This window comes from Microcaecilia unicolor, chromosome 3 (assembly GCF_901765095.1).
Source record: "Microcaecilia unicolor chromosome 3, aMicUni1.1, whole genome shotgun sequence".
Classification (NCBI taxonomy): Eukaryota; Metazoa; Chordata; class Amphibia; order Gymnophiona; family Siphonopidae; genus Microcaecilia; species Microcaecilia unicolor.
The window spans coordinates 97928743-97955783 of NC_044033.1; the positions used below are offsets into that span (position 1 = coordinate 97928743).

General features: G+C 45.7%; 1 protein-coding gene across 3 annotated transcripts in view; it reads left to right on the forward strand.

The window, feature by feature from the left end:
- Positions 1 to 27041, forward strand: part of FANCL (FA complementation group L) — a 294740-nt gene that overhangs the window by 68191 nt on the left and 199508 nt on the right. For all 3 annotated transcript variants that reach the window (XM_030196202.1, XM_030196203.1, XM_030196205.1), the window contains exon 4: positions 11892 to 11948. In XM_030196202.1, coding sequence (XP_030052062.1) covers positions 11892 to 11948 — 57 coding nt within the window. The remainder of the gene's footprint in view (positions 1 to 11891; positions 11949 to 27041) is intronic.

Consider the following 27041-nt stretch of genomic DNA (forward strand, 5'->3'; position numbering starts at 1 on the left):
GATAAGTTTAAATTATATTTATTTGAATAAAATGAACCTTGGACTGAAGAAAAAAAATCAAAAACAAATGTTGAAAAATATGTATATTCAAGACAAACACTGATATGTATGCCTGTGATGTTGAGCAGACTGATAATGAATGGTTAACTGTTCACTGCCAGATTAGAAGAATTCCATGTTTGGTTAAATTCCAGAAACGCCAATCTGAAATTCCAAATGCAGTACCACCAGGATACTGGACCCTTTTTGGACATTTTGATACACAAAACCTCCTACTCATTTGTAACTACCATCTATCGCAAACCCACTGACAGGAATACGTATTTACATTATGACAGTTTTCACCAGTGTACTTTGAAGCAACATCTTCCATTTTTACAATTTCTAAGACTACGCAGATTATGCACAGATCTTGGAGATTTCAAATCTAAGGCAGCTATTATGTGCAAGAGATTTGCTGACAGAGGGTATCCAAAAAAAAGTTATAAAAGAAGGATACTATAAGGCACTCCTCACTGAATGAGATACTCTGCTACAACCACATAATACTACAACAGCACCTGATTTGATATGCGTACTCAAATTTTCGCACTTGTCTAACCTGATTAAGAAGACCATCAAGAAATATTGGCCCATTTTGGCAATCCACCCTTGCTTTAAAGATATTAATCTCGTTTTTGCACAATCCAGGAACAAGAATTTGTGAGAAATACTGGTTCCTTCTACTTTACCTGACATCACTACCAATCATTTAGGACCTGCTGGACATCATTCTTGTGGCAAATGTTCTGTGTGTAAACATTCCATAGATATTATTGAATACAAGGACTCACAAACTGGGAAAAAGTACATTTTATGCCATCAATCAGACTGCAATACTACTCATGTGATCTACGCCATCATCTGCCCATGTAAAAAGATGTACATCTGTAAAACCAAACGTGCTATCAAAACAAGAATAATAGAACACAGTAGTAGCATCAAACTTGGAAACATGTCTGCACCAATCACTGAACATTGGTCCTCTCATAATCACACGATTGATGATCTGTGTTTTTTTGTCCTCAGACATTTCACTCAGAGATGGCGAAAAGGAGACATTGACACAATTTTACTTAGAGAAGAACAAAGACTCATTTTCTTTTTCAACAGCCTGAAACCAAATGGCCGTAATGCAGAGAGAGATTTTCAGGTTTTTCTTTGAAGTTGTTGTCTACCTTTTTTCCTCTGCTCTTTTTTTGGATGAACCGTGTCCCATGTGATAATCTTAACTTTTGAATCACTCTAAATCATTTAGTTATTTCTAATTGTTTATCTTTAATATATATGTGTATTTGTTATTCTTATTTTTCATCATTGGAATTTGTTTCTATTTTACAAATAATACAATATATATATGTGTGTTTTATAATATTTTCATATTATTATCTATATTCTGGCCATATTTATATGCATACCATACAAAAGACAATACACTGGAGGATACAAATGTAATAAATAAATGTCCTGGTGGGCAGCAGCGACGACAGGCTGGGCAGGTAGGTAGCAGTAGCGAACAGGAGTGCCCTGTTGGGAGCATGTGCTGATCTTCAGCATGATTCCCAATAGCAGCACTCCTCATTGACTCCTGGGCAGAGAGCCAAATCAGGAGGTCCCACTAAACAGCCAATCAAAGGATGGGACTGAAAGGAATGGAAGGAGAAGGTAATGACAGCCCCCGTGCAAGCAGAGATAAAGGTAAGGCATTGGGGTTGATTTGTTTTATTAACTGCAATTAATAAATATTGGATTGATTTCGGTGTTAATTGCGATTATTGTGCAGCCATACAAAAAAGCCATATTACAGAAGATAGTCTAAACTAAGAAGCAGATGATTCCCGGTAGGTATCAAGGATTTTCCATATTCGCAGTTTTTTTTTTTATAAAGGTAGTCTATTGGTCATAGAAGCTTGTACGTTTTTTTTGTATAAGTGCGCCAAGTTCCATCAAATGTAAATGGAAAGATTAGAGTTGTTTTTCCAGAAATTGGTTATCAATTTGAAAGCAATTGAAAGTAGAAAATCGAATAAGACTTTTTCTTCTTGAAGTCTAATTTCAAGAGTAAAGATTTCGAAACAGCTGAATCCAGCGGGAAAATTGGGTGTTAGGAAGGTGAAATTCACTTTGAAGCTGAGCAAAAGTTTAGAGAAATTACTGTTGAGTATATTTACACTTCTTTTGCAAAGGCTCCAAAGTGGTTTATAATTTAAATAATTGCATCATCAATAAATCACATCATCCATACCAGACTAATGCAGACAAACAGGTTATGTCCATCCACCAGCGGAACGAAACTGAGAAAATAGTCCCAAGTAATTCGTCCCTAAAGGGTATATACCACAGCTCAGAATGTTCAGCATTTTCTCTCTCTCCTAATGGATGGTGGACAGATTGTGCAGCGCCTCTTGATACTTTTGTGGTAGCTCCTGCCCCAGCTAGTTCTGGTTATCAGTTGAGCAAGGGGCTATGCTGGTTACTGAGGCAATTATTTGAACCACGATGACACTCAGTGGTGCTGGGTCCTTTATCCGCCAGCTAGGGTGACACCTGGTTGTGCTAGGTCTTCCCCTCCCCTCCCCTTCCCTCCCTCGCCTTTTAGCCTTTGTAAGGGGTTATATAGAGCAAGGCTTCCTCAGCTCCTGAGATGATATCTGTTGGACAAGTATATATGCTTTCCTTCTGTCTCTGAGGTAAGCTACCTTTTGTTTTATCGGGAGAGCTCACTACCTTAAAAAAAAAAGACAAACATTTTTCTTTTTTGGGCAATTCAGTTTCCTTTGGAGGAATGCTACTTGGCATTTCAGCTTCGTGCCTGCTCTGACGCAGCCATTTTTGGCAGGCTGTTACTTTCCTGCATTCAGTTGTGGCTACATTGCTCTTATTCTTCAGGTTTGCTGCTTAACTGAGGGCACTCCTTTGGCTTCTCCTTAGTAATGTTGGGGATGGATTTCCCTTCCACAGTCTTCGGCAATGGTTGTAAGCAGGGGTTTTGTGTTTTGGCAGGCGGAGTCTTATCTGTATTTGCTAGTGCTGCTCCTTGGCTTCTCTTGATAAGTGCAGGAGCACTTCAGTTACCCTTGTGTTTTCTTTGGGTGCGCTTGGCTTGCCCTTCAGTTGTGTTCCAGTCCTTTTAGGCTGATACTTCAATCAATGGCCACCTTCATGGGTGCTGCAGTCCTATAGCCACTTAGGCTGCTCATTCTGGTACTTGCTCTGGCTGTGTAGTGAAGATTAGCGCAGTCGTGGCTCGCACAAACTCTTATATTCTTGTGCTGAGGCAAGTTCCATGTGCCTGTGGGTTTCCTCTCTCTCTCTCTCTCTGTCTCCTCACTGCTTGAGGTTACCACCCTCGAGTTCCTCCACTTCTGCTGAATGGGTAGCGTGGCATCTGTGCTTTCTGGGGCTGTTCCTCAGCAACACATCTCGCCTGCTCTGGAGCAGCTTATTTCCTTCCTTCATGCCTTTATGCTGCACTATTGGCAATCTCTTGTGCCCCAGGGTAGTTCCTGTCTCTCAGGCTGATCTATCCAGGCAGTCTATTCTGCTCCATATTATAGACAGCCTCTTCGCCCATGCCCATTCGGGCTACTCTCTTCCTCCCTTTAGGCTGTACATTGTGTGCGGCTTCAGGATTACACTATTTTTACATCCTTCAGGGCTAGTCGGGTCAGCAGCCTTATGGGCTACACTGTGTCGGCAATATCATAGTTTTCTTTCTGTCAACAGTCTCTTGTTCTGTGGCTTCCTTCCAACATCTGTTATCTTAAGGATGTCTTCCGGAGGATGGCAGCCACATGATATATTTGGATCAGCAGCTTTATGGCTTGCTTAGATCTCCAGCCTAATGGCTTCCTTGTGTCAATAGCAACTTGGTTTACTCCTGGCAGCAGCCTTCTGGAATGCTTTTGGTGGTAGCTTCTTGACCAGGGTTTTTTTTTTTTTTACCAGCAGCCTTCTTGGTTCCATGGGACATTATACATCAGTGGTCTGTTAGATTGCTGTTTGGCATCTCCAAATGGGGGACTTCATTTTCTCAACTGGTTGGTTGACGTCGCCTCTAGAGTTTCATGTTAGCATCGCACTTTTGGCCTCTGAGTAAGTGGACCTTTTTGATATTTTGGGGCAGCTTCCCTTTTGTCTCCCTTGGGGCCTCAGCCTTTTTTTTGGCTCTGCTCTGGGGTCATTGTAGTTTATTGGGCCTTTCTTTCTCTTCGGCTATTTGGCCTAGCCTGTAGCTACATCTTTTGGCAGTATCTCTGGCCTTTTGAGCTGTTATGAAGCACTAGCCTGTTGGGCTCTGCAGTACTTTGTTTCTTAGACTCCTGGTAACAGCTGTGCAGTATTCTCTAGATCATCCCTGTGATGACCACCTTGTCAATGGGGCTGTAGCACTGTTCTTTTGGGCTGCCTGGTGATAGTGATCTCTTTGGCGGCACTTTAGTAGCAGCTACTTGGTTGTGCTGTGACTGAGGTCTCGGACCTATTTGGTACCACCCTCTTAGGATGTCCTGCAGTTGCATACTCCTATGACCCCCAACATAGCTCCATATCTGCATGTTGAGCCCGGCTTCATCTCAAGTGAGAAGAGTGTGGGTCTTGTCTCCATCTCTGGACAATAAGAGCAGTTTCTTTACTGGTTCTCTAGCATGGGTCCCTCCTTGGATATAGAACAGCTACATCTATGGTAATGGTGCACAGACCATCTCTAGATGTGCAGCTCATTTTCTGTTATCGAGGAACTGTGCTCTACCTCTATCGATGTTAAGCCTGCCTTTATCTTTGGTTGCAGGCTATAATTTTGTTCCTAGCTGTTGAATACTATGGCATCTGTGCTTCTGCAGCACTTTTTCCTCTCAGGACATAGGTTACTCACCTTGCTTGTTGGTGGAGACCTGACCCATCTCTGGAGGGGGAATGCAGATCCATCTCTCTCTGGTGCGCACATTGCTTTCCTTCTGTGGGTCTGGTGCATAGACCCTCTCTACCTGTAGGGAACAGTTCCTTTCTCTGGCTCTAAAGTGTGCCTCCTTTTCATGCTATTCTCTCTCTGCGTAGGGTTCTGCTTACACTTCCATGAGGATTTTCAATCCATCTCTAATTATGACCAGCAGCTCCCTCTTTGGAGGGAGGATATGGTTCCATCTCTGTGTTGGAGCACGACTCCATCTCTGCAGGTACTACACAGTGCCACCTCTGAATGTAGTTTCCTTTCCATCTCTGAGCTTGGAGAGTAGCTACGTCTTATGATGTACGGAACAGCTCTATCTCTTTATGTGGAACAAGGCTCAGTCTCGTGGTGTGCTTCCTTTTTCCTCTCACCATTCATCTGGAATAGTCTTCCTCTCCCTATTTCATAGTGTTCTCTCGTTTGACTTTCAAGGCAGAGTTAAAGACCTGGCTTTTCAGGCAGGCTTTTGGAGGTGCAGATTGATTAGGATTGCCAGATAGTTCTCCCTTTCTAGTCTCCCTCCTCCATTATTTTTAACTTTCTCTTTGTCTCTGTATGTTTGTACTACTTTCTTCATAAGTCAATCCAGAAATCAGATCTAAAGTTTTTGCAAGCAGGTAATTCAAAAAGGTTCACCATATAGTGTCTAAATTGTATGGAAACGTCCTGGAAACATCTACAGTCAACACGGAAAACGTGTGGTTAGCTACCCTGGATGTTGCGTCACTCTATAGAGTAATTCCCCAATCGGGGGCATTACATGTGATTCATGAGGTGTTAGAATGATGCCAGCAACCAACAAGATTACCCACTACTTTTTTTTAATGGAGCTAGTTTCTTTAGTTATCAAAGAAAATTATTTCTGGCATGATGGGTTCTATAAACAAATCAAGGGGGTGGCCATGGGGGCCACCCTAGCCCATCTGTTGCCACACTGTATATGGGCCGCTTTGAGTCACAACTCCTTTATCCAAGCATCAATTTTGAACCAGTAAAACTCTGGAAGAGGTTTCTAGACGATATCTTTTTCCTTTGGGGAGATTTGGAAGCCAAGTTGAAACAGTTCGTTCAATGGATAAATGAACTGGACCCCAACTTCAAGTTCACATTAAAATATCATTTCACTCTGATTGAATTTTTAGATGTTAAGATCATAAAGGATGGGGGGAAGTTTTTAACCACCCTATATCGTAAGCCAATAGAAAGGAACAATTTGTTACAATTCACCAGCTACCATCTATATAAACCAAAATTTAATCTGCCAGTTAGTCAATATTTGAGATGCAGAAGAATCTGTACCACTATACAAGACTTTAAACGTGAGGCAAAAGTCCTGACTGAAAGATTTAAGGAACGGGGCTACCCAAAAAAATCATTAAGGCAAGCTTATTTAAGAGCTCGTTTTGCCCAAAGATCATTATTGCTACAGGATCCAAAGCCGAGTGAACACAATCATTTAACATGTGTACGTCCGTTTTCATCACTGACACATCGAATTGTTCAGTCCCTAAGAACTCAATGGCACATTATACAATTATATCCATGATTTGAGGAGTTCCCGATGATAGCATATAGGAGGGGTAAAACAATAGGGGAGTTATTAACCCCACAAAGATATTATCAGCCCCCAAATCTCTGTTATATGATCTCAAGAGACATATGGACATTTCCAGTGGTGCACTCAAGCACTTACGGGCCAAGAGTGGTCTATTTCATTTAGCTCATAAAAACTCAAAGCAAAAAGTCAGGTTAATTCTGGCAGCAACAACGTTATATATGCTATAATATGCCCATGTGATTTAATATACATAGGTAGAAGTAGCCGCCCAATAAAATTGAGATTGAATGAACACAAATCCAGGATCAACACTGAAAATTTACAAGCCCCATTAGTCACCCATTGGCAACAGCACTCTCATAATTGGCAAGACATAAGATGGTGAATAATTGATGTAGTTAGGACAGGGTGGGAGGGAGGTCAGACAGACAAATTACTTAATTACCGTGAGCAATTTTGGATTTATACACTTAATATAGTAAACCCGAACGGATTGAATGCAGAATTAGAATTTACAACCATTTAATTTGAGTCCGTGCTTCCTGATTGGTCCATGTCAGTCAATATCAGACCTTTTAAATTCAGAACAGGATGCTTAGCCGCCATCTTGGCGGATATGCAATCCTTGATCAGTCGGCTTGTCAGCATAGCATCAGTAAGAGGTATGAATTTTAAAGTGCTCTTGCTCCTAGCACAAATTGGTAACAGTAAACATGAATATATTTGGTTTCAAAGTAATTTAACATATTTTCTATTCAGGGGGTATCCTTGAAAAAAACCGCTTGCCGGTGAAACATGACTCATGTCGGAACAACATCCCTCTGAAGCTGACATTATCTTTGCTGAAAAAGCTAAGTAAATTATTATTTTATTAACGTTAAAAGTAAACAAAGACAAAGAAAAATAACAACAAAAAAACTTTTCATTAGGTTTAAGACCAATTATAGTGGACCAGTGACGAGCTGGGGTTTATTTAAGCAATAACCAGAAGCAATTGGTGTGCTTAATCCCCCATACTGAGGTCCTTAGGTAAATAATATCAGTTCAGATACAATAAATTAGAAGACACTATATGGTGTACTACTTTCTTGTCTTATAATGGAATTTCTTTTCTAAATGTAGATTGTATACCGCTCTGCTCAGTCAGTGCGATTTAGCAAGTACCAATAAATTATCTCTGGTTATAGGACATGGCTGAATACCTTCTTGTGGTCCCTGTTGTAGCGATGCAGATCTTGGATAGCATAGCTCTATATTGGGTAAGAAGGCTACCCCCCTCCTCTTTGAGGATGGCAGTTCCCTCTTTTAGTATTCCCTGGGGTTAACTTTGTCTGACTCTAATGACGCTTGGCCACCTAGCATCTTTGCCGCTAGACTCTAGCTCCTGTCAGGGGAGCTCAGTTGGTGTATATCCTTCTTGGTCAGGACATGTGTATGGCTTATTCGGAATCAATGGGGATTAGAGCTTGTACACCAGAGAGATTTTGAGTAGCGTTTGTTCAGAACTCCCCTACTCATCCTCTTCTAGGCCTTCTTGGGTTGACATACGCAGGTAGCTCTTGTTAACAGCAGTAGCCCTTTCCTTGATCTAGCCCATGCATGTCTTCCAAGTTTGATTCCCTGTTGTTCACTTGTTGACACACTGAAAATCATGTTAGGGTATCTGATGTCATTTTAACTGGTATTTTTTAAAATTATCATTGCATTGAGTTTATATTTTTATTTTAATATAATTCCCAGTTACTGTCTAGTAGTTCTTATTGTTAGCCACTTTGAACCTCAATGGTAACTGCAGACTACAAGACCTTTTTAATGTAATGTAATGCTTGCCAGCTGTCCTTTTGACATTTCTTCTCTGTCCATTATCCATCTTTCCTCTGCATCCCTATCTATCTTGTCCAGTGTTTTCCCTCTCTGTCCGTGTTCCTATCCTCCTCTAATTTTCAGTATCTCTTCTCTGTGTCCCTATCTTACTCTGTCCAGCATTCCGCTCTGTGTCGCCATCCGTCCCCTTGTATCCAGCAATCACCCCTTTGTGTCCCTGTCTATGCTCCTTCCATGCCCGGTCCTTGTGCCTCCTCATATCCATTTTCTCTTCCCTTCCTTATGCATCCCCTAACCCTCCCCTCTCCCCTTCTCCATGGTCTGGCATCTCTTCTTTACCTCCCTCCCTTCTTGGTCCATGGTGTGTGTGTCTGTCTCTCCTTGTTCCAGCATCTTCCCCCAATCCTTTGGCATAGGTCCGTTTCTTTCTTTTCTGTTTGCTTCTCATATGCCCACAGGTCCACCAAATACTGCAGTGGGTCATGGCAGAGACAGCACTGAAAGTTTACCTCTCTCTGGCCGGCAGAACCTTTCATCTGCCACGTTCTGCCTCTGATACAACTTTCTGTTGGTGAAACACAGCAGAGGAAAGGCTGCACTGGCCAGAGGGAAGTAGCTTTCAGTGTTTCTCTGCCACAACCTGCTGCAGTGTTTGGAGGACCAGCGGGCAGGTGATGAGCTGGAAAGATGCCTGACGTGGGCACAGGGAGAGGAAAAGAAGGGAGGGTTCAGTTGCAGGCATTTTGATGGGTTCTTTCAGTGGTAGCTACGCCCCTGACTCTCAACTTGTTTACAATGCAGTTTGATTACTCCAGTGTGTTATATGTGGGATTGTCCAATATGTCCATGAAGTGTTTGTAGTTAGTTCAAAATGCTGCTGTAAAAGTGTTTACAGGTTGCAATGAGGGGACATTTTTTTGCCCAGTGTGAGAAGTGGCACTGGTTTCCTTTTCTTAGAGGCATGTTCTGCCTATCCTGGGGAGCAGTTTCATTTATATACTTTGTGTCTGCCATTGAAGTCACAAGATACAACATTCTTACATAAGAACAGAATAATAGCCATACTGGGTCAGACCAATGGTCCATCTAGCCCAGTATCCTGCTTCCAGTAGTGGCCAATCCAGGTCACAAGTACCTGCCAGTAACCCAATTAGTAGCAACATTCTATGCTACCAATCTCAGGGCAAGCTGTGGATTCCCCCATGTCCATCTCAATAACAGACTATGGACTTTTCCTCCAGGAACTTGTCCAAACCTTTTTTTTAAACCTAGATATGCTAACTGCTGTTACCACATCCACAAATAGGATGAAATATTTTTTCTCTCAAAGAATAGTTAAGCTCTGGAACTCGCTGTCGGAGGATGTGGTAATAGCAGTTACCGTATCTAGGTTTAAAAAATGTTTTGACAAGTACCTGGAGGAAAGGTTTGCCTTAAAATATTTGTCTTTTCAAAAACTTTAAAAGACCTAGCTTTTTAGCCAGCCTTTTTGGCTTGTAGACAAATTGAGTTTTTTTTTCATTTGGCGGGAGATTGAATGCCAGTGATTTTGTTTCTGCAAAATTTCTCTGATGGTTTGTGAGCTGCAATCCTTACTGTGTTGAACCTTGAATAGAGATCTTCCATGCAAATTGTGCTGCTTTTGGCAGACATTGGAGATGACAAGGTTCAGGTTATGGATTGCACAAAATGTGAGCCAGAGTGATTTCAGCTCCTATTAGGATTTATTTACCTCCTCTTTGAAGGAATTCAGTCAAGGCGGTGTACAGTAAGAATAGATCAAACATGAGCAATAGTGAATTACAGTGTATCATTTCTGTCTTGGAGGAGACACCTCTGGCAAATTTTTATCCAGTGTCTGAAGACCCCTAATGCAGGTTGTTTAGTCCTATATCTGTGCACTCTATCAGACATGCTGCAACATGCAAGGCTAAACCTTCTGCTGCTTATTCCCTGGATAAACTAGTTTGGACTAAAGATCACAGGAAGAGATGCACATTAGCCAATCATAAATTTATCATAGAAGCTTATTTATTACAAATAGGAATAGACATCTAATTGCAAACTTGCCAATTAAGTCTTTCTTCCTGTGAGAGGAACTATCAGCCTGGAAGCAAAGCGCTACTCAGTGCTAGCAAAGTTCCTGTTTCTGTAGTAACAAACCATTCCTTTTATATGTTTATCTGTGACAATCCTCACTTCTACTGTATCTGCTGCTACCCTTATCTAAAAACATCTGGCTTTACTTGTTCCTGTAAAACCAATCTCACGACCTCCAACCACAAATCTTGCACATGATAGTCCTAGGGCTTGTTCATCCCTCCCTGTTATTGTGCTTACATGGGGAACGTTAGATAAGAACTTATGCTGGAATGCAGTCTGTACTCCTGATGACCTTACCTCGCGCCACAGAGAGAAAGGTAGGTATCTTAAGAGTTACAAAGTGTTCCACCATCTTATGGACCACAGATTTATACAGGGTGCTTTTTTGTAAAGCCTATGGCAGTGAATAATGTATTCCAGGGCTGTAGAAAGTTGTTAGAGATATTTAATAGGTCGGGGATCTTTGAAGGAAGAATGATTAATTGAAAAGGAAAGGGGATGGGACTTGATATACCGCCTTTCTGTGGTTACAAAGCGGTTTACTTATTATATACAGGTACTTATTTTGTACCTGGGGCGACAGAAGGTTAAGTGACTTGCCCAGAGTCACAAGGAGCTGCAGTGGGAATCAAAAGCAGTTTCCCAGGATCAAGGTCCGCTGCACTAACCACTAGGCTACTCCATAATTTATTGTAACTGTATTTTCACTATGTTGTATATTGCTTTTAAAAGTGTTAAAAAGTGATTAACAAATATAATAAAATGCAAAGTCCAAATTTTGATATGTGAAATTCAAAGAATACCAGCTAGCAAGTAACTTTTCAGCAAATTTTACTTGGTGCTATTTAAAAGCACTAATTTTGTTTTGTTTTTTTCCTGTGGTTATTTGTGTATATTCATTGGGTGGCAATGGAGTATGACATACTTATGAATAAGAATCCTTGTCGACTTTTAAATGCCTCATTCTGGCAGTCCAGTCGAGAATTCTAACAGAGGTTGAAAATAAATGGTCTATTCTACAGCATGTTAAAGGAGAGCAAGTAATGATGAAAATTAAAGGTTTATAGTAGAATTGTTTATTATATTTTTTAACTGGTTATATATTTCCATGAACAGTATTTATTTTATTTTTGTAGTATTCTTGATTGGCTCATTTTTATACTGTAAATATATTTAAATTTCTTGACATTAATAGGTATCACGTTAGCGTTTTTAATGTGCCTTTAAAGTTAAGGTGTGTTAAATACTAACGATCCAGTACATTCCTATGAGCGCATTAGCGTTTAACGCGCGTCAAACATTAATTTGCATTAAAAATGCTAACATGCCTATAGAGTGCCTTAGTAAACATACCCCTAAACATAAGAAACATAAGAGTGATGTATTAAAAGGAATATTTAAAACTGTCACTCTCCACAGAGGCTGCAGCACAGCTGTGATCTGAGTAGCTTTATCCTGGAGCTGAAAACTATTCTGGTAAGTAGTAAATTTTATTTATTTATTTATTTATTTATTTTTATTTAGATTTTACTCACACCGTTTTCAGTAGTGGCTCAAGGTGAGTTAAATTGATTAATTTTTTGCTGTCAGAACAGGATTGAGCCAGTCATACAAGTGAGTGATATCTGATGGCACCGGGATGCAACTACTGTCTCACAGCTCAGAACCTAGTGAAAGGTTCTGAGGATGTTGCGATCCTTCCTGAGCATATGTCTTCCTTAACTTCTTGATTTGTTTCTTAGGTCTGCCAAGATGATGTCATAGTGCTTTCACAACAAAATTTCTAGTTGTTTTTCATTTACTTTTTACATTGTACTGTCGAAGTTCCCTGACATTATTAATCTTTTGGGTAACTACGATTAAGCTTTTTATTTGTTAGAATGCCATCCTTTTGACTTGCCCTCTTGGCTCGGGACCTTCCACCCTGAAGACTTACACCCATTTTGCTTTGGCTGTAGTAATCTCAGACATGACCTAAAAAATTGTATGTTCCTTATCTTTGTAGACCAGTCAAGACCAATGGGTTGAGCAGCAGATGGAGGTAGAGATACTAAACTGTTTCAGTGACATCACTAGTATAAGAGCTGATGCATCCTGGATTTCTCTAGTATTTCTCTACCTCTATCAGATGGTGTACATCAGTCTGGTGCATCTGGTCACTAGTTCAGGCTGACTCCCTAGTATGTAGTCTATGGTCTGCATCTGCTGAACTCCCAAGTCCTGAAGCCAGTGTTGCTCCTGGGGTTCGGACCACTGTCATTACCCCAGTTGAACTTGGGAGAAGTCTCTCTCCCTTTGCAGCTCCAAGCTGTAGCCCCTGGGCTTCAGCTTGATGTGGCTTGCTGGCAGGGGTCCCTGCAGGACCTTTTTAACAGAAGGGAAGGGCATGGTTCTGTATCTCCTCCCGCTCCCCCCACTTTCCTCTGCAATAAAAAATGGTTTAATTGGTTATTCAACTTTATTCCCTTAACCATTATTAGGGAAATAAAGCTGTTTATTTTATTTATTTATTTCCAACACTTGATGTACCATAAGTGATCCATGGAGGTGATTATTCAGTTTACAACAATAATATATGTCCAAGAGAATCCGCCAAGGCGGAGAACTCTAACGTCCCACGAGAAACCACAGAAAGTGTAAACAGAAAAGGGTGGGAAGTTGACCACGGACACCAGAGACTGGAAAAAATGTATATATATAAAAGTACAGTAAAACAATATACATGTATAATAATGACATCAGTGATGTCACCAATCATAAGGACTCATATAATAAAACATTATGGTGAAAAGTGTGTGCATTAAGTCCATTTTTTCCAGTCTCTGGTGTCCATGGTCAACTTTTCACTCTTTCTTTCTGTTTACAACAATAAAAAATAAACCAGGGAAGAAACAAAAGGGGAGAAAACTCGGTGAGGAGATGGATTTTGAGAAGTACTTTGAACTTGGGGTAGGAGGGATCTATGCGGGATGGTGGGGAATTCCAGAGAGGTCCCAGGAAAACTGAGACTGGTTTCACGAGAGATCTGATAGACAAAAGGAAGGCAGAGCTGGGATACTAAGCAAATTTCCAGAGGAGGAGCAGAGGGTTTGCAAGGGAATGTAGGAGGTGAGAAGGGAAGAGAGAGAAGCCAGGGCAGAGGAGACAAGATTTAAACACAGAGGTGGGGAAGAAACTCCACACATCAGCTGTACAGTAGGAAGCAGATGTCTTTGAGGCTGTTTCTTCAGGCAGCAGGCAGGTCCAGGAGTTCCAGTAAGACAGCAGTAGATTTTTGGGTTCTGTGGGAAAGATAATCTATAGACCCATGGGGCTGGCATGCCCAATGGGTGCCGGTGTGGAGCTTGTGGGTGCCAGTGTGGAGCCTGTGGGAGCCAGTAGCTCAGCAATACTGCCACCTCCTATCACCCTGTCTGCAGTGGGCCTGATGGCCTGTGATAAGGTTTTGGGGGAGGGGTATCACAGTATGTCTGATCCCTCTCCCGACCTGACCACGGTGTTTGCAGCATCACAGTAGTGGCCACGTTGCCTCCGTCCCACCATGTTGCAGAGTGGCTCTGTTGGGATAGGGGTGTGGATGGGTTCTCTAGTCACCTATTTTAGCTGTCAGAGTCCAAAGGCTTCTAGAGTCTGATGGGCTGATGATCAGAAGCAAACGCAGGCGCTAAAGGCCAATAGTACCATACTAGTGCCTGCGTTTGCTACTGCCCCATGATCAGAACCCTCGAGCATGTGAAACAATACGCTCGCAGGCTCTGAGCGCAAGTAGCATGCAAATGCATGCTAAACCTATTCATCCCCAATGATCAGCGACCAGTGCGTCAAAGATTGGCTCGCTTGCTGTGGCAAACCCTAGTTCAGCTTGGAGCTGGCATTAGGGTTTGCAGACCATTGGGGAGGAACGGTAAGCCCTGTCCAGCATGCATTTGCATGCTAGCTGGAGGTCCCTTCGACCCTCCCCCCAACACAGGTTCTGGGGGGGCTGGAGATCCGGTGGATCTCCAGCCCCCCTTCCCCCCCGCTTTGGCAAGAAGTCCCTGGTGGCTCAGTGGGCCGTGGTCAATCCCCCCACCCCCCTACCTTGGGTTGGAGGAGGGAGGTGGCCTCCCTCCTCTTCCTTCAGCACCACCTGCAAAATGGCGGCGCCCAGCCCTGCCCAGTGTATTCTGGGATGGGCGGGGCTTCACACCATATAAGAGAAATGTCACATTATTTAGTGCATTTGATATACCACTGAGGCCTTCACATAAGCATACAGCGGTTTAATAAGTACAATTTTCTATACAGGTACCAGTATTGTCCCTAATGGGCTCACAGTCTAACTAATATATATTGTATCTGGGGCAGTGGACAGCTAACTGACTTGCCTAGGGTCAGAGAGAGCTGCAGAGGGAATTGAACCCAGTTTCCAAGGATTTCAACTCACTGCTGACCATTAGGCAGCTGTGTGTCTGACCTAGAACCAGTGGTTCAAAAAAAGCTGGTGGATGTCCCTTGTTGAGGAGATCATCTTTTTGTGGACACGATGGAAGAGGTCTCTGACCTCATTAAGAAAAGGTCTGACACCATAAAGTCTCTTTCTCAGCCTGCTCCTTTTGTAGCCTCCATTTCTAGGAGGTTTTCAGGTGCCAGTCAGAAAGGTTTCTACTATTAAAGGTATAGGTTTATTCCCTCGACTCACCCTCCCCAGCAAGCCCAGGCCTGCCTAAGCAGTGGGTGAGCATTTGACTGGCTCCTGCTGGGCATATCTGAGATAAAGGTGCCTTTCCTTGTCATCAAGCAGATGAAGCCATTACGTATGGGTTGTGTCCATCAACCAGCAGGGGGAGATAGAGAGCACTCAAATTTCACAGTGCCACATGGTCAGCTAGCTCCACTCCTTCTTCAGTATTCTCTATCTCCCCAAGCAGGGTGGTTGCAGCTTGATCAAGCTCCTTAAAAAATCTGCCTGGGGGTGGCTCCTGGCTTGCCAGTTGTTAGCCGGGGTGTTAGAGGCTATAGCAGCTTCACTTTAAAGGCACATAGGTTAGCTCTTTCCCTGCCTTACCCATCCCCCCAGTGGATGTGAGAACATTAGTTTCACTTTTCCCTGCTCTTTCCCACTCTATACTTGGTGGATGCAGGCACATTGGTTCGCCTTTCCCTGGCTTTCCCACTGTTCTGTACCTCCGGAGTTGATTTGATTGCCTCTTTTGCTGTTTTCTCTACTTTCCTCACAGCGTTAAAAAAAAAAAAAAAAGAAGCAAGAGGTTTTCTTCAGTTTCTACAGCGTGACTGGAGCTTGTATACTCGGTCCAGTGAGGTAAGAGTGTTTATTGACTCCTCCGGGGAGGGCCCGCGATCGGGACGTTTTTGGTGCAAAGCCGCCATTTTGAATTTTCCGCCGTTTTTCGGCGATGGCTGCAGAGAGTGTTAAGCGCTGTTCCAAGTGTGGCAAGCGCAGATCATCAGCGGGGCTCTGTAAAACGTGCTGTTCAGGCGTAAGAGCCGGCCCGAGCATGGCGAGCGATGATTCTTCCCGCTCGGTGGAGCTGGCAGCGGGCGCCATTTTGAAAGTACCACATGGCGCGACCCCCGTTGAGGCGGAGGGTCTGGAGACCGGAGGGGGCCCTCGAATTGAGGCTGGCCAAAGAACTACAGGTCACGGACTGGAACCGGGTGCCCAGGGCGAGTTTTTCGTCCCTGACTTTGTATTATTGCTTCATAATGCATATATGCTTAAAAGAGCTCAGCCACAGGGGTTTTCTACGGCCCCCCTTACTGGCCCTCCGGTGGATGCAGGCCTGGGATTGCCCTCTGAGGCGTTTTTCCCTGATAGCTGGCCGCAAGAGAAGCGCAGAAGGGTAAATTCCCCTTTAGAGAGTGGTGCACCCCCCTTTTCCCCCCCGTGGTCGGGATGTGGTGACTCTGAGGGATCTGGCAGGCCCTCGTGGCCAGAGGAAGGTGCAGAAGGGCCACTGGATCCAGATGATCCATCCGTGGTGAGGATTTTCCACCGCGAGGAGCTGCCAGCGCTTATTTTAGATTGTCTTACAGGTCCTCTCTATTGAAGATCCTGGGAGTGGCGTGGCCTCCTCTGGAAATCCGAGGATGGCAAGTACCAAAAAGCCTGCTCGAGCCTTTCCTTTGCATGACTCCATCCAAGAGCTTATTTCAGCTCAATGGGCTGACCCCGAAGGACCTTTGAAAGTTTCCAGGGCTATGGGGCAATTATTCCCTCTGAGTGAGGAGCATTTGGCTCGCTTTGCAATGCCTAAGGTGGATGCCCTAGTCACAGCTGTGACAAAGAGAACTACCCTCCCGGTTGAAGGAGGTGTTGCCCTGAAGGACATGCAAGACCGTAGACTGGAATCAGCACTTAAACGGTCCTTTGAAATTGCTGGTCTTACTATTTGGGCGTCTGCATGCAGTTGTTATGCTGCTGGAGCCCTCCTGGCATGGTTGCAACAGGCAGTGGAACAGCCCGGTGATGGAGCGGAGTCCTTGTCTGAAGTGGCTCCGCGAATGGAGTCGGCCTTGTTCTTTTTGGCTGACGCCCTTTATGATATTGTCAGAGCTTCGGCTAAACAGATGGCTGTAGCAGTGGCGGCTCGCCGTCTTCTGTGGCTACGGCATTGGGCGGCGGACATGGCCTCTAAGCAAAGGTTGGTGAAGTTGACCTTTCAAGGCCTTCTCCTATTGGGTGAGGAGTTGGAGAAAATTGTGAAAGGCCTGGGAGATGCTAAACCCCAGCGCTTACCCGAGGATAGGCCGCAGCCTCCCTCCAAGGGTCAGGCGGTTCACTCCTCTTATAGACCTCGCTTCCGTGAAGCTAGAAGGTACCGCCCGGGGCATTCTGCTGGGTCCACTTCTCGTGGCCGGTTTTCAGCAGAGGAACTCCTTTCGCTCGGACAAACGTTCCGCAGCAGCAGGCTCAAGACCTGGAGTTCAAGGGCGAACCTCTCAATGAGGGTGCGCCGGCATCCTCCTCGATTCGTGTTATAGGAGGACGTCTTTCCCTCTTTCTCGAGGAGTGGGCCAAGATTACCTCAGATCAGTGGGTCTTGGACCTGATCAGAGATGGATACCGAATAGAATTTGATGCCCTGATAAGAGACGTGTTTGTGGAGTCCCAATGCGGTTCTGCTGCCAAACGGGCTGCGGTAGAGGAGACCTTACAAGGCTTGATTCACATTGGGGCGGTTTCCCTCAGTGCCTCCCGCCGATTTCGGCTGCGGCCGCTACTCCATTTACTTTGTGGTGCCGCAAAAGGTGGGTCTTTTTGCCCTATTCTGGACTTTAAAGAATTAAACAAGTCCCTAAGAGTGCGGCATTTTCACATGGAAACCCTGCGCTCCGTCAGTGCGGCGGTACAGCCAGGAGAGTTTCTCACGTCTCTGGACCTGAAAGAAGCTTACTTGCACATTCCAATTTGGCCCCCGCACCAGACGTTTCTGCGGTTTGCGGTGATGGGAAAACATTTCCAGTTTCGGGCCTTGCCTTTTGGCCTCGCCACAGCTCCCCAAACCTTTTCCAAGGTAATGGTGGTAGTAGCTGCTTTTCTCAGGCGAGAAGGTATCCGGGTTCACCCGTACCTAGACGACTGGCTCATCAGAGCGGACTCCGCAACAGAGAGCCATCAAACTACAGCCAGAGTGGTCTCAGTACTGCAATCCGTGGGCTGGGTTGTCAATGTAGCCAAAAGTCACCTGACCCCCTCGCAATCTCTAGTATATTTGGGGGCACGGTTCGACACAGACTCGGGATATGTATTCCTACCTGAGCAAAGGCGGTGCAAGCTTCAGAATCAGGTCCGTCTGCTCCTGAGGATGCCCCGCCCGCGAGCTTGGGACATTGTCCAGCTATTGGGATTAATGACGGCCACCTTGGATTTGGTGCCCTAGGTGAGAACGCACCTGAGACCTCTGCAGTATTCCCTGCTTCAACGATGGTCTCCAGTATCTCAGGATTATCAATGCAGACTCTCTTGGCTCCTTGCGGCCCGACTGAACATGGAGTGGTGGCTCTCAGACAGCATGCTGCGGCGAGGAATGCCGCTGGTGCTCCCCAATTGGTGCCTAGTGGTGACAGATGCCAGCCTGAAGGGCTGGGGCGCACATTGCAAGGGGAAGCATGCCCAGGGTCTTTGGACACCCGACGAGTCGGAGTGGTCCATCAATCGCCTAGAGTTGAAAGCGGTGTTTCAGGCGCTTCTGGCCTTTTAAGTGACCCTGGAAGGATTGGCTGTCAGAGTGATGTTGGACAGCACGACAACAGTGGCCTACATAAACCGACAAGGCGGCACTCAGTGCAGAGCGCTGGCCGCGCAGGCCGAACAGATTTGCCACTGGGCCGAGCTGCATCTACAGTTTTGTCGGCAGCTCACATTGCAGGTCAGAGCAACGTGCAAGCCGATTATCTAAGCAGGCATCAAATTGATCCAGCGGAATGGGAACTGACAGACGAAGTATTTCTGCAGATATGTGCCAAATGGGGCAAGCCCGTAATGGATCTTATGGCGACAAGCTCAACTGCCAAAGTCCCGTGCTTTTCAGCAGACTGAGAGATCCTCGCTCAGCCGGGTTGGATTCCTTGGCTCAACCCTGGCCTCTGGTATGTGTTCCTTCCGTGGCCCTTGATAGGGCTTGTGCTCCTGCAGATTCGGCTTCACCCAGGAGAAGTGGTTCTCATCACCCCGGATTGGCCCAGGAGACCTTGGTATGCGGACCTCCGACAGATGCTAGTGGAGGCTCCCCTTCCTTTACCTCTGGTACCGAACCTGTTGTCGCAGGGACCGGTGGCCATGGAGGACGCCTGCCGTTTTGGTCTTACGGCTTGGCTATTGAGAGGGCGCAATTGAGAGGCAAAGGCTATTCTGATAATGTTATTTCCACTCTCCTGCAGGCCCGCAAGCGGTCCACTTCCGTGGCTTATGCCAGGATCTGGCACCAGTTTGAGGCTTGGTGTGTTTCAAAAGCGATCACACCCATGTGGGCTCCTGTCTCGCCGATTCTGGACTTTTTGCAGGATGGTGTACAAAAAGGCTTGGCCTATAATTCCCTGCGGGTTCAAGTGGCAGCATTGGCCTCCCTTCATGGTAAGGTTGCAGACGTGTCTTTAGCTGCTCATCCAGATGTGGCATGGTTTCTTAGAGGGGTGCTTCGGCTCCGTCCTCCCGTGCGGGCACCTTGTCCAGCTTGGAACCTGGGGCTAGTTTTGAAGGCTCTGCAGGGTTCTCCTTTTGAGCTGCTACGGCGAGCTTCAGAGAAAGATTTGACACTAAAAGCAGTTTTTCTGGTGGCCATTACTTCGGCGAGACGGGTGTCAGAACTCCAGGCGCTGTCCTGTCGAGAACCATTTCTGCAATTTTCAGAGTCCGGGGTCACGGTTCGTACCGTGCCTTCCTTCATGCCTAAGGTGGTTTCATCGTTTCACCTAAACCAGCCTATTTTTCTACCCTCTTTTGTTAAGGAGGAGTTTCCAGAATCCTTTGGGCAGTTGCACCTGTTGGATGTGCACAGGACTCTGTTGCAGTATCCGCGAGTTACTAATTCTTTCAGGACCTCTGATCATTTGTTTGTTTTACTATCAGGTTCTCGCAGAGGGTCTCCAGTGTCTAAAGCCACTATTGCCTGCTGGCTCAAAGAAGCTATCTTTTCAGCTTATCTGCTTGCCGGCCGGCCTCCGCCTGTAGCCTTTATTCTACAAGAGCGATTTCTTCCTCTTGGGCTGAAACTGGAGCACTCTCTCTTCATGAGATTTGCAGTGCAGCAACATGGGCTTCGAAGCTCTCATTTGCTCGAAATTACAGGCTGGATGTGGCTGCTAGGAGGGATGCGCGTTTTGGAGCACAAGTGCTAGCGCGTGGTGTGACTTGTTCTCACCCTATATAGGGATTGCTTTGATACATCCCATACGTAATGGCTTCATCTGCTTGATGACAAGGAAGGGAAAATATGTAAGCCGCATTGAGCCTGCCATGAGTGGGAAAGCGCGGGGTACAAATGTAACAAAAAAAACGGTAGCATTCTCCTTGGGCCAATCCCTAAGGACCCGGAGGCCCTGCCTAGCACCATCTCTAACTACCGCCCTGTTGCCACTATCCCGTTACTAGTCAAGTCTATGGAGAGCTTAGTCAACTCGCAGCTCACTGATTATCTGGATAAATTCTCTATTCTCCATGCCTCCCAATCTGGGTTCCAATCTCCCCAGAGTACCGAGACAGCACTGGTCACTCTCCTTTCTAACTTTAAGAAGGAAATATCACTTGGGAACAACATCCTGCTGTTGCAATTTGATCTGTCCAGTGCATTCGACGTGGTGGACCACAACCTTCTTCTGTCTCTATTGTCTGAATTCGGCATTGGCGGTTATGTCTTTGAGTGGTTTAGAGAATTTCTCTCATGTCGATCCTATCAGGTTAAAGTCAATTCTGCTATTTCACCGCCTTGGAGAACCCCAGGGCTCCCCCGTCACCTACCCTATTTAATATTGTGATGTCTCCGCTTGCCACGGCCCTTTCAAACCGTGGTCTGCACCCATACATCTACGCAGATGACGTAACTATCTACATTCCTTTCCGCTCTTCTTTATCTGAAATCACTGATGCAATCCAGAATAGTTTTTTCCTCATGGCCAATTGGGCGAACGCATTTAAGTTCAAGCTAAATCAGGAAAAAACCCAATGCATCATTTTGTCCTCACAATTCAATAAATCTATTCCAGGGACACTTTCTACGCTGCACTACTCCCTCCCTATTGCAGATAACATGAAGCTCCTTGGTGTCATTCTGGACTCGCACCTTACCCTCGATCTTCAGGTCTCAGCTCTTCTGAAATGAATGTTCCTCTCCATGCGGTCACTAAGGCGTATCAAGCAGTTCCTCCCGTTCAACCTCTTCCGGACTTTAAACCATTCCCTCGTTTTGAGCCTCTTTGACTACTGTAATGGGATTTACACCGGATGCAAAGAGCAAACCCTAAAGAAGCTCCAGACGGCGCAAAACACAGCGGCGAGACCACTATTTGGCAAGTCTCGGTTTGAGGCAGCGAAACCTCTAAGAGTGAAGCTCCACTGGCTACCAATCAAAGAGCGTATTGAATTTAAAGTCTGTGTCCTAACCTATAAGATCATCTACGGGGATGCTCCAGTTTATATGTTCAGCTTAATTGACCTCCCTCCAAGAAACTCCAAGAAGCCGACCCGTACTTACTTACATCTCCACTATCCTAACTGCAAAAATGTACGGTATAAAATGCTCTTCGCCTTCTCTTTCTGCTTTCTGAGTCCACGATACTGGAATGCTCTGCCATCCGCATTAAGGGAAACTTTTGACCATGCCCTGTTCATAAGAAACTCCTCAAGACTCATCTATGTGATAAAACCTACTCAGTTGTTCCTTAACTTCCTGCCGTCCCTCCTGGCTTCCCCTGTTGTTCCCCCTCCCCCCGATGTACCTTTCCTTTGCTCCGCCTTTGCATTTGTTTGATGTTCATCCTATATATATTGTTAGCCACATAGAGCCTGCTCTGTTGGGATTATGTGGGATATAAATGTTCTAAATAAATAAATAAATATGGGAGTGTAGGGGATCGTGGGTATGCTTAGAATCCTTATGGGTGAGACAAAGAATCTTAATTTGCAACCAGTGCAGGTGAAAGAGTAGTGGAGATGCATGATCAGACTGTCTCACACTGCAGAGAAAATAGGCAGTGTTCTGTAGTGTCTTTAAGCATTTACATTAACACTTGGCCAAGCCTGCATATACAATATTGCTTAAGGTTGATCTTTTGGTCAAAGGAATTAGACGCTCCGGGAAAACTTTTCCTATGTATCAGGATATTAGGGATATTATCCAGGCCCAGTAGGATTTTCCTGATTCTCCCTTTAGGTTAGCTAGATCTATGTTTCGGCTTTATCCAGTTCCTGAACAGGATAGATCTATTATCCAGGCCCAGTAGGATTTTCCTGATTCTCCCTTTAGGTTAGCTAGATCCATGTTTCGGCTTTATCCAGTTCCTGAACAGGATAGATCTCTTCTCAAGGTGCCTGTTGTGGACGCTGTAGTTTCGGCGGTCACTAAGCGCAATACTGTTCCGGTGGACGGTGGTACTGCTCTTCGGGATGTGCAAGAGCGTAGGCTTGATTCCTTGTTGAAGAGTACTTTTGATGTTTCTTCCCTGGCAGTGCAGGCGGCCATTTGTGATTCTTTGGTAGCTAGAGCCTGTTTTCGTTGGGCTGAGCGAGTTTTAGACAGGTCTTTTGGTGACATCTGCTGTTGATACGGAAGTGGCTAAGATTGAGACGGGTTCCGCTTTTTTAGCAGATGCCTTGTATGATTTGTTGAGGGTGTCGTCGAAGTCCATGGCTCTTTCAGTCGCGGCTCGTCGGTCTTTGTGGCTGAAAGGCTGGTCTGCGGATGCTGCTTCAAAGTCTAAATTGAGTAAGTACCCGTTTCGGGGTTCCTTTTTGTTTGGTCCTGAATTGGATAAGGTGGTCAATAGTTTGGGAGACACCAAGTTGCCTCGTCTGCCAGAGGATCGTCCTAGAGCTTCTCAGCGCTATTCTGGTTCTAGTCAGGGTCGAGGTCGGGATTTCCGTCGCTTTAGGCCCGTATGAGCTGTTCCACTGCAGCGCTCTCATTTTTTTCAGAGGAATCAGTCCTTTCGCGGGTCCCGCCGGGGAGCTAAGGATTCCCTGTCTTCCTTTCAATCCTCTACCCGTACAGCCCAATGAAGGTGCAAGGGCCTTGCCTCTGGTTCCAGTGGGAGCTCGTCTGGCTCTCTTCTTTCAGAGGTGGGCCCAAATCACTTCAGATCAGTGGGTTTTAGAGGTTATTCGAGACGGGTACGCCTTAGAATTTGCTCGGCCTCTCTCCGATGCCTTTCTAGAGTCTCCCTGCCGTTCTCGGCTAAAAGCGGGTGCGGTTCGGCACACTCTGTTAAGGCTTCTTCAGCTGCAGGCGGTTTGCCCTGTTCCTCCATCGGAAGTCAGGCAGGGTCGTTATTCAATTTATTTTGTAGTTCCAAAGAAAGAAGGATCCTTACGGCCAATTCTAGATCTCAAGGCAGTCAATCGGGTGCTTTGGATTCCCAGTTTTCGGATGGAGACTTTGTGCTCGGTGATAGTGGCTGTTCGGAAGGGAGAGTTCCTTACGGCTTTGGATTTGACATAGGCCTATTTGCATATTCCAATTCGAAAAGCGCATCAGCAATTTCTCAGATTTGCAGTCCTGGGCCAGCACTTTCAGTTCAGGGTGCTTCCCTTCGGTTTAGCCACGGCGTCACGTACTTTCACCAAGGTCATGGTGGTAGTCGCAGCGTCGGGGAAGGTATTTTGGTTCATCCATATCTGGATGACTGGTTGATTCGAGCAAAGTCGTATCAAGAGAGCCTGCAGGTCACGAATCGAGTAGTTCAGATGCTGCAGTCCCTTGGTTGGGTGGTCAACTCAGCCAAGAGTTGGTTGGTGCCGTCTCGAACCCTGGAGTACTTGGGAGTGGTGTTCGACACGGCACAGGGTCGCATTTTTCTTCCTCAAGCGAGAATTCTCAAGATCCAATCTCAGATTTCCGCCTTGCTACGCAACCAGATCCCGTGTGCTCGCGATTATATGCAGGTGTTGGGCTCCATGGCAGCAACGATAGAGGCGGTTCCGTGAGCCAGGGCGCACATGCGCAGTCTTCAGGCTTCGCTCCTGTCCCGGTGGTCTCCTCAGACGGATCCAGTTCAAGTGAGGTTACCTTTGCGGATGCCAGAGCGCAGCAGCTTGTTTTGGTGGTTGAGGACGTCCAACTTGGTCAAGGGCATGCCATTAGATCAGCCCAGCTGGACAGTGATAACTACAGATGCCAGCCTCAAAGGCTGGGGGGCCCATTGCCTGGGACAGTTTGCTCAAGGTCAGTGGTCGCAGTTGGAGACGTCCTTATCCATCAATCTCCTGGAAACCAGGGCGATCTCTCTAGCTCTGGAGGCGTTTTCTTCCCTAGTGAAAGGCAGGTCGGTTCGTATTCTTTCGGACAATGTGACCACGGTGGCTTATGTCAACCGGCAGGGAGGAACGAGGAGTCGGATGTTGCATCTGAAGTCGTCGAGAATTATGTCCTGGGTGGAAGTTCATCTGAGTGCTCTCTCGGCGTCACATGTGACAAGAACAGAAAATGTGCAGGCAGATTTCCTCAGTCGCAACCTGCTAGATCCAGCAGAGTGGGCTTTGGGAGCTCAGGCTTTTCAGGTGATAATAGATCACTGGGGGCGGCCAGTACTGGATCTATTAGCCACTCAGGCCAACGTCAAAGTCAGTTGTTTCTTCAGTCGCAGGAAAGATCCTCGGGCGGAAGGCATAGATGCTCTTCTCCAGCCTTGGCCTCAGGGTTTGTTGTACGCGTTTCCTCCGTGGCCCCTGTTGGGAAGGCTTCTCCAGCGCATCCAGGCGCACGCGGAAAGGTGATCCTGGTAGCTACAGATTGGCTGCGTCGACCATGGTACGCAGATCTTCTGCGTCTCTTGGATGCTCCTCCACTTTGGTTGCCAGACCATCCCGGCCTGCTCGTTCAGAGGCCGATTCTTCATCCAAATCCGGCTCGATTTTGTTTTACGGCATGGCTCTTGAGAGGGCCCGATTAACGAAGAGAGGTTGGTCTTCCAAGGTCATTTCTACCATGCTTCGTTCCTGTCGTTGTTCCACTTCTCTTAATTATATCAGAGTTTGGTGGATTTTTGAAGCCTGGTGTGCAGATCAAGATATTTCTCTTTTACGTGCTTCGGTTCCGCAGATGTTGGACTTTTTGCAGTGTGGTTTTGATAAGGGTTTGGCTCTGTCTTCCCTTAAGGTTCAAGTTGCGGCCTTATCTTGTTTTCGGGGGCACGTACAGGGCAAGTCCTTGGCGAGCATTCCAGATGTTTCTCGTTTCTTAAAAGGGGTAGGTCTTTTGAGGCCTCCCTCGAGAGTGGTGTTCCCAGCTTGGGATCTTAATTTGGTTTTGTCTTTGCTTACTAGGCCTCCTTTTGAACCTTTAACAGATTGTTCTCTTAAGGATTTGACTCTCAAGACTGTGTTTTTAGTGGCCATTGATTCGGCCAGACGGGTGTCGGAATTGCAGGCTTTTTTCCTGTAGATCGCCGTTTTTGGAGTTTTCTAAGTAGCGTGTCGTGTTGCGGCCAGTTCCTTCATTTCTTCCTAAGGTGGTTTCCCGTTTTCATCTTTCTCAGTCTCTGGTTTAGCCAGTCTTAAGTTCTTCATCGGGTTCTGAGGATCAACGTAGATTGCGATTTCTTGATGTCAGACGTGTTCTTCGGCATTATCTGAAAGTTTTGGAGAATTTCAGATGCTCTGATCATTTGTTTGTCCTTATCGGGGGATTTCGTAAAGGACTGGCAGCTTCTAAGCCAACTCTGTCTAGGTGGTTGAAGGAGATGATAGAGTCTGCCTACATTCTTTCAGGTAAGCAAGCTCTGCGAGGGATCAAGGCTCATTCTACCAGAGGGCAAGCGGCATCTTAGGGCGAACATTTTTTTGGTGCCTCCATTGGAGATTTGTAAGGCGGCAACCTGGTCTTCTTTGCATTTGTTCTCGAAGCATTACAGATTGGATGTGCAGTGCCGTCAGAAAGCGGTTTTCAGGGCAAGGATTCTCACGGCAGGATTGCTGGTCCCTCCCTTAAATTGTACTGCTTTACTTCCCATGAGTCAGTTGTTGTACCGGTCCGGAGGGACGCTAAGGAAGGAGAAATTAGATCTTACCTGCTAATTTGCTTTCCTTTAGTCCCTCCGGACCGGTCCAGATCCATGTACGGTGTATATCTGTGTTGCTTGTTCCATATGATGTTTGGCTTTTGGGTCAAAGTTGGAGCTGTTTTGTTGTTTGCATTTAAAACCAAAAAAAAGTGAATTATAATAACAAGGAATTCATTTTCCATTGGGCAGTTCGGCATGGAGGTGTCGCTATCTTGCCTTGTATGGATTGGCTGCTCACGTTCACCGGTGGCACAGAGGAAGGGGAAAGTTTTTTTTTATTCTTCTTCTGCTTTGTTACTTGTTTACTGAATCTGGGGCTAGTGGCTTAGGGCTCTTATTGGCTCCCGAGATTCACAATTCTCAGTCTCCACCTGCTGGAAGGAGTACACAACCCACGAGTCAGTTGCTGGACCAGTCCGGAGGGACTAAAGGAAAGCAAATTAGCAGGTAAGATCTAATTTCTCCTTTTCATAGTCCTCTTTTTATAATAAATGCATTTGTATGGTTGTATAGACCTTGAACTCAGCTTATAACTAATTCTTATATCTTTTTCATATTTGGGTAGAAATTGACACACTGGCTACCGTGTTTCCCCGAAAATAGGACCTACCCCGAAAATAAGACCTACCGGGGTTTTCCTGCAAATTTAAAATATAAGACATCCCCCGAAAAGTAAGACCTACCAAACTTTTTTTTTAAGCAGGGCTGCCGAGAGCCACCCGAGGTTCCGCCCCCCCCCCCCCCCCCGAGGTTGCCGGGCCCCCCCTCCGTCGCTCCCGGACATAACCTGAAGCTCCTTTCACCTTCGCAAGTTCGGATTGGAGCAACAGCATGGCAGACCTCTCCTTCCTTCCG